This window comes from Podarcis tiliguerta (assembly GCF_965153285.1).
Source record: "Podarcis tiliguerta genome assembly, chromosome: 13".
In the NCBI taxonomy this organism is placed as follows: Eukaryota; Metazoa; Chordata; class Lepidosauria; order Squamata; family Lacertidae; genus Podarcis; species Podarcis tiliguerta.
Window position 1 is genome coordinate 4966450 of NC_139546.1, and position 16539 is coordinate 4982988.

Here is a 16539-nt window from a genome sequence, read left to right on the forward strand (position 1 = left end):
GGACCAAACTCTGACCATGCCTCTCGGTAACCCCCCCCCCGGGTCCAGCACACCTAGGCCCAGATGCTGGGTGCTGCTGGTGTTTGGTTTTCCCCTCATCACACCTTCTAAGTGTGGTGAAACACACATTGGTGTGACCAAACTAGGATGCTCTGACCATGACAACAGAAGAGCAGCCTGCTGGATCAGGCCATTGGGCCATCTAGTCCAGCATCCTGTTCTCACAGCGCCTAGCTGGATGCCTGTGGGAAACTAGAGATCAGAACATAATAATAATAATAAATTTTATTTATACCCTGCCCTTCCCAGCCAAGACCGGGCTCAGAGCAGCTGACACCAGGTATACAAACAATTATTAAAATACAACTTAAAAACAAGATTAAGTACAACATTAAAATGCAGCCTCATTTCAGTAGAAACTCAAATCAAAAACTTTTTTGGGATGAAAACGTCAAATCTTCACCAAGGCCAACTATCCAGACTGGTCCTATGTGGGCCAGAAAAAAGCCAGTGAGATCCCCAAATAGGAGTTACATCACAGAAGGAGAAAGGAAAAAGGAAAGAGGGGGAGGGGATCAAGTTGATTCCAAGCCAAAAGGCCAGGTGGAACAACTCTGTCTTACAGGCCCTGTGGAAAGAAATCAGATCCTGCAGGGCCTGCTCTCATGAGGCAGAGCGCTCCACTAAGTCGGGGCCAGTACTGAAAAGGCCCTGGCTCTGGTTGAGGCTAATCTGATTTCCTTAGGGCCCGTGACCTCTAGGTTGTTGCTATTTATGGACCTTAAGGTCCTTCCTAGGGCATACCGGGAGAGGCGGTCCCATAGGTACGAGGGTCCTAGGCCTTGAAGGGTTTTAACATAACCCAAGAACCCTCTCCCTTCCCGTGGTTCTCAGCAATGAGTATTGAAAGCATTTCTGCCTCCGACTGTAGAGGTAGAACATAGCTATCATGGCTAGTAGCCTTCACTAGCCCTGTCCTCCAGTAATTTGTCCAATTTTTAAAGCCTTCCAAGTTTGTGGCCATCACTATGGGCAGCAAGTCCCATAGTTTGACTGTGTTGCTTGAAGAAGTATCGCAGAATCTTATAACTGTAGGCTTGGAAGTGCTGGTGGCACTCAGGATCAAGTGTTACAGAACAAAGGAAACATGTCTCCTCTCCTCCTTCTCTGAGAGAGAACAGAAAAAGCAAAAGTACAACAAAGACTGAACAGCGTAACTGAACTTCCATTCTCATGACTCCAATCGTATGGAATGTCAACACAGACATGTGATGAAAACAGTCACACACCAGCAGTGGAGAGAATGAAATCCCAACAGGAAGGGACCCCAAGGGTCATCTAGTCCAACCACCTGCGATGCAGAGTCTCAGCTAAATCATACAAGACAGATGGCCCTCCAACCTCTGCTTAAAAACCTCCAAGGAAAGAAAGTTCACAAGCTCTCGTGAGAATCCCAACCACTTTTGAACAGATCTTACTGTCAAAAAGTTCTTCCTGGTGTTTACTCCAAACTTTCTGTGATGGCCTGGGATTCGGACTCGGATGCTGAACCTGAGGGATCCCAGCCTGCACAGGATTCCCCGCCTCCAGAACCAGCTGAGCCGGAGCTGGGGCATGAGCCTGAAGGGTCCTCACCTGTGCTGGAGCCTCAGGTGCAGACATCAGCTGAGTCTGCTCTGGCTCCTGAGGTGATGGAGGACCCATTGCCTGCAGGTGCTCCACTCTCAACCCCGTCAGAGGAAGCTGAGGTTGCCTCTGGGCCCAGTAACCCTCCAGCCTCTCCTGAGCTACAGAGGCTCAGGGCAGAGAGGCAGAGAGAACTAAGTTCCCACAGGAGGAGTGCTCACCTCCAGGCCAGGAGAGGCAAGTCACCAGGGGATCAGGGCCGCCCTATGCCTCGGGGCAGATAAAAGCCGGCCAGCCCCAGTTCCAAGTTGCGGGAGCAATATTCTTGGTTGCCTAGTTCCTGCCTGAATCCTGTCCTGCTTTCCTGCCTGAGCTCCTGACCCGCCCTGGCTTCCTGCTCGCAAGCCTGTTCCTGACTTCACCCGACTCCCTGCCCTGCACCCAGCTTCAGCTACTACGGCCTGCCTCCACGTTGCACCTTTGAGCACGGACCGGACTTGGACCTCACCTCTCGGGTAACCCACGGGACTGGCACACTTTCTTCTATCTGTTCCAGTGTTCAGCTTCATTGGATAGCCATGACTTTTAGTGTTATGAAAGAGGGAGAAAACCCTTTCTCTATTCACTTTCTCCATGCCATACATAATTCTATAAACTTCTGTCACAGCGCTTCTTCCTCACCTTTTCTCTGCATCGAGACGTCCCAAACACTGCTGTTTCTTCATAGGGGAGTCCTCCCAGCTCCTTGATTATTTTGGTGGCCCTTTTCTTTTCTTTTCTTTTTTTAAAATAATATTAGATGTTTTATAGTTACGGGGGGGGGGGGGAAAGATAGAGAAAAACAATACACAAATTCAACAAACAATACATCAAAAATAAAAAAAATACAACAATACAACAAGAAAAAACAAAAACATTTAAAAACACATCCAAATTTCATTTAATTATCTTTCATAAGCTTGTTTCCTCGACTTGCTCACACCTCCCTTTTTTGTATTCTAGTTCAAATTAGCTGGTTCAACAAATCCTTTCCCTCTTCCTCAATTTTTGTTCTATAATTTATCCTAACACAATTTAACTTTAAATTTTCCACTTTAGTGCATTAACAATTAATATTCATATAGTTCTTAATAACACTTCTGCTAAAACCATGTAACTTCATTCCAATATTCTTCTAACATTCATTAATTTTGCAATATTTCTGTAAATATACTTTAAATTTTTTCCAATCTTCTTCCATCGACTCTTCTCCCTGGTCTCGGATTCTGCCAGTCATTTCCGCCAATTCCATATAATTCATCACCTTCATCTGCCATTCTTCCCGAGTGGGTAGCTCTTGTGTCTTCCAATACTTTGCGATGAGTATTCTTGCTGCTGTTGTGGCATACATAAAGAAAGTTCTATCTTTCTTTAACACCAATTGGCCGACCATGCCCAGGAGAAAGGGCTCTGGTTTCTTCAGGAAGGTATATTTAAATACCTTTTTCATTTCATTATATATCATTTCCCAGAAGGTCTTAATCCTTGATTTTGGTGGCCCTTTTCTGAACCTTTTCCAATTCGACAATAGCCTTTTTGAGGTGTGGCAGCCAGATCTGTACACATCCCTCCAAAGTGGTCACGCCATAGATTTGTATAATGGGATTATGATACTGGCAGTTTTATTTTCAATTCCTTTCCTAACGATCCCTAGCATGGAATTTGCCTTTTCATGGCCATCACTCACTGGGTCGATGCCTTTCTTGAGTTATCTACTGTGACTCCAGCGTCTCGCTCCTCCACCCTACTGTCAAAACAAGAGAACAGCTGTAAATGGATTCTCCCAAATATTGCCACAGACTCCAGCCTGCTGCAATTGGATGGACGGAAGTAGAGGATTCCACCCAGTCTGCAGGTCATACATTTCCCAAACTAGGAGTAGTTAAAGGGAAGCGAAGGACACTGTGTTGCTGCCCAAAAATTGTGAGGATGGTGCCTGCTTTGTTCTGGAATTTGATCATGAAAACTTTTTGACTGAGTGGGAAAAAATAGAGTGTAATATGTCTGCATCCAGTGTTTATCAATACCAATACGATATCCCAGGCATGAAAGGAGTGGGAAACACTAATATGAAGGTGAGGAATGCAATCACCCATGATTTCTCCAATTACAGAATGGAATATCAATTTTGAAAAGACAGACAAGCAAAGACAAAATATCATTGCAGAGACAGAAGCTTGGATCAATTCTTTCCTTCTCCAAATAGGACCACCTGTTGTTCTGACATCACTGTTGGATGAAACAGCCATTTCTTGTCCAGCTAAAAGTAAACACATTTGTTACCATTTGCCAAAAAGCTGAGGAAAAGAAAGACTGGAAGGAGAGAAAAGGAGAGGGAAGTTGAAGGGAATAAGGATTAAATAAGGGGAAGAACTTTGGGTTATTCTTGTTTTGCATTGATTTTGGAATCGGAATGGATTTGGGCAAGAGCATGTAACCATGTGGATTTCAGTGATTGGCCATCCATACACATGTGATGTCAGGGGAAAGGGTATCCATTTATGGGGTTTTCCTGTTATTTATCAGCCAACAGTGAACTAGCCAGCTATTTTGTATTGGCTATCTCATCCTGGGAAGAAGTCAAGACCTTATTCAACACAGCTACTGAAAGCAGAAAGAAAATGACACCACACAAACTCATGTTTAGATCGAACTTTTCCCTGCAGGTTCCTCCACGTCCATCTCCAGCTCCTCCTCTGACCCACTCTCACGCCTGTTTTCCCCCACTGGGCTCACACACACCTCTTGAACACAAACACAGAATTCTATTTTTCTATTTTGAAGGAGAGGCAGGAGTGGGCTGGTGCTGTCTCCATCTGCTTCTTCCAGAACCATTTCAGATATATGAGAAGGAGGGATTTTGCCTCAGCTTCCTTCCTCCCTCCACCCCCCCCCAAGAGATAAGGGATGGGTCAGCCTGGTCCTTCCCACCTGGAAGTTGAATAAACAAGCCAGTGTAGGGATAGCATGATCTGTTCCTGCTCCAGGAGCTCTGTTGGCTTCCGAACTGGGCAGAATAAAGGGTTAACGTATGCATCTTCATGCATCTTCAGTGTATGCGTGCTTCCTAAGATCTTGACAGTGGCGTAGCGTGGGTTGTCAGCACCCGGGGCAAGGCAAGTAATTTGCGCCTCCCCCCCGCTGCACTGTCCCTCCCCCAGATAGCCCCTCGCTCTCTCTCCGCACCGCACCGCACGCCTGGCACCCTCCCCTCCACAGCGGGCGGCGACCCGGCGGCTCGGATCGGATTCGCACAGCCAGCACTGCAGTGAGAGAGAGTGAGCCAGGTAAGAGCAGAGAGCTGCAAGTGCGAGCGCCCCCCCCTGATGTTGCGCCCAGTGCGGCCGGCCCCCCCTGCACCCCCCACGCTACGCCACTGGATCTTGAGCCTAGAATCATGGGTGTACCGCAGGAATGTTGCCTTGCCACAATTCTGCCTGCCCACCACAGATCTCTTAATGGATTGCTGTGACTTACTGTAATAGGGTGTGTCATTTTAGGTGGTGAAACAATGTTTGCAAATTGCTTCAGCAAGGGGTCTTAAAAATATGTTTTTTGGGTGTGAGGAATTCAAATCTGCTATTATTTTTGTGGTTGGACAACATTTAGATGGGGAAATGTATGCTCAATCAAAAAGCATGTAAACTGCTCTCGGAAAGCCAAAGATTTTAATGTTACCTTCTGAAAATGTCAGGTAATGCTATAAAATGTTAGGTAATGCTATATTTTTTTTTTAAGTTTCTCTGCATAAAACGTAGCCTGCTAAGCATGAAATATTATTTTGCAATGCTGAAAGTAAAACTGAACTGACTATGCATGGTCGGGTATTTTCCTAGAGTTCCAAAATACCCTTGAGCTAAATCACCCAAGAGTTTCTCAGTATCTTCCATACTAAACACACAGATCAGTTTGTTTTTGAAAGCATATATTTTGGGTTAAGGGATCTTCCATTCTACCCTCAGCGGAATCGCCATCGACACAATTAATGTTTTATATAAATGAATAACGATGGTTAATCACTGGTTTCAGATGTGGGCAAATTGTTTCTCCTGAATTGTTCTAGACACATGAAATTTATATTTTAGATGAAGACAGACATATTACCTAGAGATCACAGTACAGCTGTCTTGCAAAAAATAACTTTCTCTATGAGGTCAGTAATTTTCCGCAATTTTATATGGGGGGAAATCAGTCACTGAAAAGATATACAGGGTCTCTTTCTAACAATAATTTTCTTTTGCTACCCCATTGCCAAGATTACTAAACTCCCTCTTTACACATATGAAGGCAGGAGCAACAACACCTTAAAGGGTCACAAGGGAGTCTCTGAGTTCTCTAAAAGTTAATGTTCATAATTTTGTTCAACCAGTGTTTTTACTGCGGCACCTTTAGAGTGCTTTGCGTATGTAGCTTATTAAGTTATCAAAGCATTGCTTCATTTTAAGGTGGTCAGTTTAAGATTGGAGGAGACTTCATAGCATTATTGGAATGTCTTCTTCTTGTGTGGGACCAAAAGGGACACGGCATTGACTTCATGTCTGTCTTTTGCCTTGTGATCACCTGCTTTCATCCCTATCTCTGCTACGGCAAGTTCCAGCATTCCAAACCTGTGAGCAGTTTGCAAAGTCTTGGCAAGAAATAAAATAAATGTAGTGAAAGCAATGTTGGATAGAGGCACAGTTAGCCTAGCCTAGCATTTGATGGAGTCTGGACTTTAGAAGTGAGCTCTGAAATGACAGAATAAACTTCTCTCCTTGTTATATTTGAGTTTCTGCATAGACTCACTTTCCACTTTTATCTTTCAAAACCATGTCTCTCACTGTCTGTGACCTCCAACTGTAGCATCCTAAGGCATCTCTCCTGCTCTGCTCACTTTCACTTGAATCATAGAATCATAGAGTTGGAAGAGACCACAAGGGCCATCGAGTCCAACCCCCTGCCAAGCAGGAAACACCATCAGAGCACTCCTGACATATGGTTGTCAAGCCTCTGCTTAAAGACCTCCAAAGAAGGAGTCTCCACCACACTCCTTGGCAGCAAATTCCACTGTTGAACAGCTCTTACTGTCAGGAAGTTCTTCCTAATGTTTAGGTGGAATCTTCTTTCTTGTAGTTTGGATCCATTGCTCCGTGTCCGCTTCTCTGGAGCAGCAGAAAACAACCTTTCTCCCTCCTCTGTGTGACATCCTTTTATATATTTGAACATGGCTATCATATCACCCCTTAACCTCCTCTTCTCCAGGCTAAACATGCCCAGCTCCCTTAGCCGTTCCTCATAAGGCATCGTTTCCAGGCCTTTGACCATTTTGGTTGCCCTCCTCTGGACACGTTCCAGTTTGTCAGTGTCCTTCTTGAACTGTGGTGCCCAGAACTGGACACAGTACTCCAGGTGAGGTCTGACCAGAGCAGAATACAGTGGCACTATTACTTCCCTTGATCTAGATGCTATACTCCTATTGATGCAGCCCAGAATTGCATTGGCTTGCCACCCCTTATGCCTGGAACTGCTCTTCTGAACACATAAGTGCCAGCTTTCTCTGTGACTCAACACCCAGGTCTTTAACTAAAGCAAAGTCTGAGTGTATGTGCTTCTGTTAATTCCCTATTTACCTTCACATCTCCCTCTGTTGTCTTCCCCCTCTAAATTTAGAGCGTTATGTTCCTTGGGGCGGGTTTTTTGTAGTGCAGAAAATCTGCAGAGATAACCCCCTTCACACATTCATGCATATCATGTCCCTGCTAAACATTTGACAATTTGAAGCTGAATTGTGTGAACTGACGGTATTGAAAGTATTGCTTGAAGTAATCTGGGGAATTATGAAAATTCCACCTTGTGTATGTGACTCCTGGTTGCTCATTTACACATGAAAGCAACGCATGACTAAGTGAAAAGGGTCTGTTAATGTACCGTATTTTTTGCTCTATAAGACTCACTTTTTCCCTCCTAAAAAGTAAGGGGAAATGTGTGTGTGTCTTATGGAGCGAATGCAGGCTGCGCAGCTATCCCAGAAGCCAGAACAGCAAGAGGGATTGCTGCTTTCACTGCGCAGCGATCCCTCTTGCTGTTCTGGCTTCTGAGATTCAGAATATTTTTTTTCTTGCTTTCCTCCTCCAAAAACTAGGTGCATCTTGTGGTCTGGTGCGTCTTATAGAGCGAAAAATACGGTAATCTCCCACTACTACTGTTAACACTTGTCTATGGCTTAGGTTTGGAAGGGACATGTTTCAGTCTGTTATACTGGTTCTGCGAGGACACGGAGCATTGTGAAGGAGATTCAGAAAGAAATCAAAGCGCTCTTGCCAAGGGTGGAAAAGATTCTGAGAGGCAAAAGGATCAGCTTGGGAACGTGGAGGTGAGCATCATGTGCAAATGCTGCTGATGAGGTGAGTTGTGTTAACAGACTCTTGGTTTCTGTTCTTGCCTAAATTCCGTAAGAGAAGATCACATAACACCATCCTGTGATCTTCAAATGAAGGGTGGTATACACATTTAATAAACAACAACAAACCACCCCAAAATGGTTTTCTCTTACAGTAGGCATGGGAAAACTTTGGCCTTTCAGATGTTGTTGGACTACAACTCCCATCATCCCTCGCCATTGGTCATGCTAGCTGGGGCAACGCTACCTAGAAGGCCAGAGGTTCCCCACCCATTTTAGGTGTATATCCATCACTAGGCCGTAATAATCCTCCCTTCAGAAGGACAGTGAATTTCAAAAGTTAAAGTGCAATAGGGGGAATGCTAAAATGGGAAAGAGAAACTGTGATTTCAACTGCTTTTGCAAGCTACGTAGTTACCAGAGGAGGAGGAGGCCACCGCTCTAGTGCACAGCTGTTTAATGCATTAATCTGCAGACATAGTTATTCTCTGGCTGGAGTCCACAGGCTTCCCTAAGACCAAAAAATGAGCTCTGACTGGGTTTTTCGAGTTAGTAAAATCTATGTATGTGTTGTCAGTGCACATCTGGAATTTAGAACTGCTAATGGATCTGCTGTGAAAGAAGAGAAGGGAGAAGTGTCTAGCCAACCAACTCATATGTTAAAAAGCATTACTACATTGCTGGCAGGCAGCCCTTTGCTCTCTTAACTTTGCACCAGTAAAATTGGAATGCTAAAACAGTCAGATAGGGGCTCAGTGCATAGGCCTTGAGGCCTACTGGAATGCAGATTTCCCACTCCCACCCACAAAGGAGTATTTAAATAGCAAGCTACTGGTGGTTTTTTTTTGGGGGGGGGGGGACAAATCATCTGCCAACGTATTGTATATTTTATTATCATATCAAACACAGTGATAACACATTAGGTCCCTGGGCTAAATCTGGTAGCCTAACCACTCAGTTGGTAACCCAGAAGCAATGGGGTATGAAGGGAGCAGTGGTTGTGGTTGCCACCAGACTAGTTTGCGAAATAGTATTGGGTCCCTGGTTTGAACTCTTTCCCCCCCCCTCAAAATATCTCTCTAACAGAACAAGGTACTAACTGAGACACAAAATTATTGAATAAACATTGTTCTGGAGTAGCCAAAAAGCCCGCTGCTGCAAGATGATCATCTCATCCATGAAGGAAAGGAAGACATGACAAAAGGTATGTAGATTGCACTCCAGAAATCACAGGAGTACTCAGAGCAAAACCCTAAATGATTCCTGTTACATACATTGTACAAGATGAGCCTCAGCAGACTCATGCACAAACATTTAAATGTCATGTTAGAGATAGTGAAACAGCTGTGAGGGATTGGGAAAAAATGAAGGACAAAAGTACAGTGGCATGATTTACTGTGCTGTTTCCCAGCTTCGTACATTAATTAAAGCCATTGAGATTAATTAAACCCCTTAGATCTAATGCTGGGATACATTAAAGGCAAGCCAATGGACGAATGCAATTATAGAAAATAAATTTAAGGGGGTAAAGACAATGGAAAAAATCAGAGGCAACTCTCAAGGTCAAAAAGGGGTTAAAGCAAAAGAAAGCGGGGCGTGTTTCTGCTAAAAGAAAGTAAGAACCTGGAACTTAAAAAAAGTTTGATTTGGAAATCTGGAAAGCAGAAACCAAGAACAGATACACTAAAATAAAAAGTCAAAGTTGCAACTGGTGAGTTTGCAAATGAAGTATGGGATGGTTGCTTCAAAGCCCCTCAGGGCAATACATTAGATGGAGGCAGGGACAACCGCTATCCCAGGGACACTGTTACATATATCAAGAAGCAGAAGAAGAACTAGAGTTTATCGCAGAGACCAGCAACTAGTTCCAATGGAAGTTGTCAATATTCTGCACAGAAAACTGGGGTAACGAATGCACAGGAAAGGAAGTGGAAGCACATTTAAAGGAAGAGGGTATTAAGCACCAAGCAACTGTGCCATTTACACATGAACAAAACGTAGTAGCGGAAAGGGAAAACCGTACCCTAATTGAGACGACAGGATTCATGTTATCCATGCATACTGGGACAAAGCAATTATGGCAGCCACTTATTTAGGAGGAAGCAACATGTGGCCAGGACATACCGTATTTTGTTCACCTCATCCCACTGATAAATTTATTCTCCTTCACTACCTGTGAGCCTTCCTTTCTTTTCAGTGGTCTGTTTACATCAAGCGCAATGTCTCCATCTTCTTCATTCCAGCAGCAGCAGCTTCTTCCATTCTATTCCCTTTTCTGTAGTTAAAATATGTTAGATGTTTCCCAACCTTTCTGTGACCGTTCTGTGATGACCTCCTTCTTACTAGGGACAGCCACAATGAGACCAAGAGTTCCTTTTTAACATTTTGCATCATGATAAGGGGAGTGGAGAAGTGAAACAAGGCCGGTTCAGTGATGGTCTGGAAGAAGACTAAAATTAATACAAATACACGCCCCCCCCCTTCCCACAAAAAGAAAAAGCAGTGCATTAGAAAGCTTTATTGCATGATGTGTTTACACAATGCGGTAGAAGTGAACTTTAAAATTATATCAGAGATTTCTGGGCACAGGTCAATGGTCAACATTCTAAGCCTGCATGGCACAAACTTTGAAAATCTAAAACAGAAGAGTAATTTGGGAGGAGAGATAGGTGTTGAGTATTTTTAAAAGGATACTCAATGTAGTGCCAAAACTGGATGAAGATTGCGACAAATTATCAGTGTGCTGGGATGCAGGAATTTTTTATTTTTTTTTGGGGGGGGGGAGTTAATTCAAGTTCTTCATTAAGTAAAACTGTGAGGATGAAATATTAAATTCAACATTTTACAGGTCTTTGCCTACAGCCAGGAAAACAACAAAATGAACAATGGTGTGTGTGTGTGTGTGTGTGTGTGTGTTCCCTGCAGGATATATAGTTGACCATGCATGGCTTGTTCTTAAATTACAATTCATAGAATAACACTGCTGGAAAAAAAGCTTATTTTACACTATGCTACACACAAAACAAAGTCTAGTCACATTTACACATTTTTACAATAATTCTTTGTCTAGAAACATGTCCTTTTCTACTTTAGAACTATATCTTTTTTAAATTCCCAGTTCACAGAAAAGACACAAGAAGTCCAAAGACAGTCCTTTGAAAAGGAAAATGTAACCCAACATCACAAATGGGCTTCTTCATTCACAAAAAAATCTTGTATTTCACAGCTGTTAAAACTTAGTGATGGATAGTTGTAAGCCATCCATACCTATGCTTTAGGTAGCAAAGTCAAAGGAAAGTATTTCAAAATTAAAGGATTTCTCCCCTTGCATGTGTGTAAATTATACAGTCTTTAGAATGCTCCTTTGAATTAGTCATGTATCTAAATGAATTGTTAAGTAACGACATGTGAACCCCACCCCCACTTCACATTAATTGATGAATGTGGAAATTATTTTTACTACAACTTCTAATAAAGAAATGCTTCATTTTGACCAGGAAAACACAAAGCTCTCTGTGCTTTACAGAATACGGAGGCTATTTGTGAAAGTGCAATCTTTTGCTGGATGAAGGAGGAATCTACAACTATTTGAAAGGTGTAGAAGACTGGAGAGGGATTTCACCGCAAGGCTCTCCTGCACAAATGAATGTGCTCCTGAAATGCGTGGGAAAGAGCACTCAAATGGAACTTGCACAGGAGAACTTCCGAGTGGATCGTGTCCAAAATCCAAGTCTCATTAATGTTACATGACTTTCCCTGAATATTACTAGCAACAATATATATATAAAACTAAGAAACCTGACCCACCTAGGCTGCCAGCCTAAACACACTTACCGGGGAGTAAGTCCATTGAATTCAACGGGGCTTACATCTGAGAAGACATATATAGGCTCGCACTGTGCATGTTACTTGCCATGTTCTTGCGTCCAGCAACAGGACTGCATCAGCTTACAAATCTAAAATGGTATTTGCATTCCTGGCTAATAATTGCCTGAGTATGGCTTTCTAGAAAACCTTTAGAGTGTTGATGGACGAATGAAAAGTGCACATGGGGATGGGGAGAGCTGCAAATATTCAGCCTAAAGCAATTCATTTCAAGGCCACCGACTGAAAACATTTTTTAATAAATGGGGGTCAGATTTAGAAGTTCAGCTGAAGTTAGTAAGAGCTAGCAACGTTTTTGAAGAATGAACTCTGCAGAATGCTGTATGAGTTAAAGGCAGTGGATAGCCTTGATCACGTTGCCAGGCTTTGCACGGTGACCTGAAGCATCCCACATGCCACACCTTCAACATTTTTGCTTTTACAACCGACATTCAAAATAGGAGGGGAGACTGAACCATGTGACTTCAAAATAGACATTGCTTCTAAAGAAAACTGCTTGGTTACTTTTGGTGCATTTTTTTCGAATGTTACACTATTCATGCTGAGGAATTCTTTGCATTGCCATTTTTAGCTGAGAGTTCTTTTTGAACTCGAGAAAACAATTATTAAGGCTTGTGAGAAAATGACAGGTAGGGCTCAGCGGACAAACAGATTCTCTTGTTACATAACATCTGAAATCTGTTATGTAGATGTTTGAACCAACAAAGCAGCGGTGAGTGAAAAATGTAGGTTCTGCTGTGATAGTACGTTTTGAAGCATGTTGCATGGAATTCCTTTGGGTGTTTCTGCTGCATGGCTTAGAAGCTACTGCGCTTGAAATGTACTGTTGCCACTGACAATTATCCTTCAGTCTGAAGATAGGATTGACTTGGATATTGTTCACTTTCAAAGCCTTGAAACAATTAGATTTTTTGGCAGCACCTGATAAATGCTAGTATCTGTCTATGTCCTTATCAAAGGAACAGCATAACACCATGCAGATGTGTGAACAGTCCCTTGGCAGAAAGGGAGAACTGGAGTACATTACCGAAAACCTTCAAGGCAAACAAAACGAAGGTATAGATTCCCTTGGTGGTGTCTCTTTCTTGCATGCAAACTAGAATCATCAGCACATTTCATTCGGAACACATGAGGAGATCTGTCAATCCCAGATGAGTACCTATGGCCAAACTTTTCATAAATGGGTGATCTTAGTGAGGATTCAATGAAACTCATTTCACGAGCTCCTGGATTCGTATATGCAAAAAGAAGGCCGGCCCACCACTATTTTGCATTGCAAACTGTTTTGGAAACAGTAGTTTCAAAACAGATGGTTGTTTGGGATAGATACTGGATTTTCAAAGAGAATGACACAACTTTGGTTGGGCCAGTGAAATCCTTGTGCGTGAGCTCAAGTGGCTGTTTGGATCCCAACTCATACCAACAACCTAGAAAACGTGTCTTGTGGGACAACTCCGCTGGCATTATAAAAATATTCTGGCGAAATATCTGAGAGGGTTTTATTTCCCAATTGTAAATAAAAAGAGCAACATGGCAATCCTTGAAAGACCAGTTGTACATTTGTTTGCTGTCATGTATAAAATGTGCTTTTTTGGAGTACTGGGCTACTGTCTAACTAGTAGTTAGTTAAGGACACCATATTTTACAGAACAGGGAAGCAGGACCTCTCCCTAACCCTAACCCTCTCACCCCTGCTCTCTAGAAAAAAATTATATATGTATCATTGTATAATCCTAATATGTTCTGGCTCAATAAGTACCAGAAGTGCTTATGACAAGAGTGCCTCTTAAGAAATGAAATTTCATAAGCTACACTGGGAATTTGCCTGAAAATAAATCTCAGTAATCATAAAAATGGCCAAATGGATGTTGTTAAGCAGACAGGTAAATGGAACCATTTAGGATGGTCCCCCCCCCCCCAAAAAAAAAATCCTGGTTCATGTAAAATGACAGTGTGTGCTCTTCTAGAGCATAAGATCTGCAGCAATTGTAAACATAATTATTGTTTTTGTGCCTGAGCATTTCAACCAGTTTACCAGCTGTGTTTCAGGTCATTTCTCAAACCATTTTGGAAATTTGCAATAACTTACTACTTTATTATGGAAGAAGATCCTTTGATATAGGAGGTGGGGAATATGCTTTTGATAGCAAGGATTTAGGAACCCCTCTGCCAGAGACTAACCTCATTCTCCTGAAATAAATGAAATAGTGATTAAATACATTCAATTTCCTTCCGTTTACTGGCCAATGCCTTTTCCTCTTTAGTCAAAAATGCACACTGACTGGGTTTATTAAAAAACAACAACCCTTCCATATCATTGCAGAATCGCTAAATAAACAGTATGTCAAAATTGAGGGAGTACACATTATCCAGGAGTCCTACGGTAGCTGTTACAAGAGACAAACATCCCCTTAGAGGGGCAAGGTCAAAGTTAATAGCAACAATAACTCATGGGACAAAATCCAGCAGTTGAGTGAGAGAGAGAAGCAACGTACAGATGGAATTTCTCACACTCTTTTCTTATAGTTGTGTGGCCAGTATATTTGGCTTTCTGCGTAAAGGCTGTGACTGGAATCCGCCAGAATGATGTACAACTTTCTCTCAAGTTTGTTTTTCAAGTGTTGAGCCATTGGCTGGCACGGTAACAGTGATGCAATCGTTCTGCCTTCTTTAGTACCACTAGCTTAGAGGTATGTTTAAGTGTAAAAAGTTCCCTTTTATACCAGTCTTCAAGAACAGGGGAAACACTGAACGTGTTTGATTCTTGAATATTTCCACAAGAGGGTGTTTCTAAAGAGCTGCTCCATGAAAGCCATGGAAATAAGCAGAAGAAACCTCTCTCAAGTACATTCTTTAAACTACATTCTGTACACTTCGGAAAGGAAGTCTCTGGATGTTCAAATATCCCCATTATTGGGACAGTTTCCATGTGCAAGGACGGAAACAGTCTCTATTCCCTGTTGTCTTGCGTTCTCTGTTGTTGTTTTCATGGTTTGTGGTGGTGTTGAAAATGTAACTGGAAAGGAGCGTACCAGGACCTTTGTATAATTCATCCAGTGAGCTTGACAGAGTTATGCTTTGCTACATCAGATTAAGAAATTAGTCTAATCAGCCCACGCATGTGCACAAAACTCCTACTTGACCCTGACAGCAAATCCTCTTCTGTCTCCGGCTAGTTGCTGGCATACTGCTATAATTTATATATACATCTCTACAGCTGAGTGACAAGAGGTACTCTGTGCTATCCCTGTGCACCTGTGCTATTTGCTGAATGTGCATGTACATGTTTGCGAGAGGTCCCGGTATAAAAATGTCCTAGTGGAATGAGTTCCTGTAAAAAGGATTTCCCTTCATGCAGGACAGGATTCTTGAAAGTTGAAGGCACCTGGACTCGGTTAGGCATGTGTGTGTGCGCGCGTGCGTGCGCACGTTGTGTGTGCACGTACACATGCGCACACATACTCGGTATATACACAAGTAGACATACATTTTTACATTCTTTGGTGGAGAGATAAAAACCCAGGGCATGTTTCTATTTAACAACATTGTCTTCAGAGAGGTCATCGCAACTGTGACAGAAGTTAGTTTGCCTATTTAAAGAACTGCCCTCGAACTGACAAAATATAGTACTTTACAATTATTACAAAAGGTCACGAGGAAAATGAACATAAACACCTTTCACAAAATACAAAATACGGGAAACCTTCTTAGAGACCACATCAATGCAGCATGAACAAGACAGAACAACATTAGGCAATTTCCACATCACCTCTTCCCCCACAGCCCTGACTTAATTTTACTGGTCTGTTACACACTTTTTTTTCATTATAGCCCTTTGTGTTGCCTTTTTTTTTTGCCTGCTTCAGTATTATGAAAATGAATCTAAAAGATGACGGGGAAAGCAGCAAATGGAACTGACAGGAGAATGCTAAACTGAAAGACAGTTGGCAGCCTGTGTGCCTGTGCCTGTATATGAGAACGGCTCTTCTTGGAGTTGACACGGACGTTGTTATCACACCTGCATCTCTGAAGTGCCCATCAGACCCAGTGCTTTGGCTTCTTCTGGTGTCAGTCCGCTCTTAAGTGTCCTCCTTACTGAGCAGTCACAAAACAGAAAGAAAGAAAGAAAGAAAGAAAGACAGAAAGAAAGAAAGGATGAGGGTGCTACTAGACGCAAAAATATAACCAGCCAAACAAGCAGTTACAAGTACAGAATCAAAGCTTTCCCTTCCTGAAGAGTGATTTGTGCATTCTAACAGAGAAATATCCCAATGTACAAAATCAAGACCAAGAGCTGCCCACAACACTGTCTGGTCCAGTTCTGGTCCGTTGTCTGGACTGGTTTCAATTAGCACAGCTCAAGGATATGGACAAGGTGCTTGGACAGGTGAGGGTGACCACCTGTGCTCTTGTCCCTTGCCCAAGGTGGCTTGTACGGGACCGCCTCTCCTGGTATGTCCCACAGAGGACCCTAAGGCCCATGAATAATAATAGTTTAAAGGTCCCAGGCCCTAAGGAAGCCAGACTATCCTCTACCAGGGCCAGGGTTTTTTCAGTGATGGCTCCGACCTGGTGGAATGCTCTGTCCCACGAGACCAGTGCCCTTCAGG

General features: G+C 42.8%; 1 protein-coding gene and 1 long non-coding RNA gene across 52 annotated transcripts in view; one reads left to right on the forward strand and one right to left on the reverse strand.

The window, feature by feature from the left end:
* The window catches only part of LOC310661677, a 37193-nt gene that overhangs the window by 16109 nt on the left and 4545 nt on the right, over positions 1-16539 (forward strand). For 3 of the 4 annotated variants that reach the window (XR_014504044.1, XR_014504045.1, XR_014504046.1), the window contains exons 3-5: positions 5751-5818; positions 7872-8017; positions 9131-9248. This is a non-coding gene — a long non-coding RNA (uncharacterized lncRNA). Of the gene's footprint in view, positions 1-5750; positions 5819-7145; positions 7246-7871; positions 8018-9130; positions 9249-16539 lie in introns of those variants that run through there. The other variant, XR_014504047.1, reaches the window with a different exon arrangement.
* Positions 10548-16539, reverse strand: part of FHOD3 (formin homology 2 domain containing 3) — a 349246-nt gene continuing 343254 nt past the window's right edge. For all 48 annotated transcript variants that reach the window (XR_014503939.1, XR_014503940.1, XR_014503941.1 and 45 more), the window contains one exon: positions 10548-16024. Coding sequence is in view for 41 of the 48 variants with exons in the window: in XM_083407397.1 (XP_083263523.1) it covers positions 15942-16024 (83 nt within the window). In the remaining 7 variants the exon portion in view is untranslated. The remainder of the gene's footprint in view (positions 16025-16539) is intronic.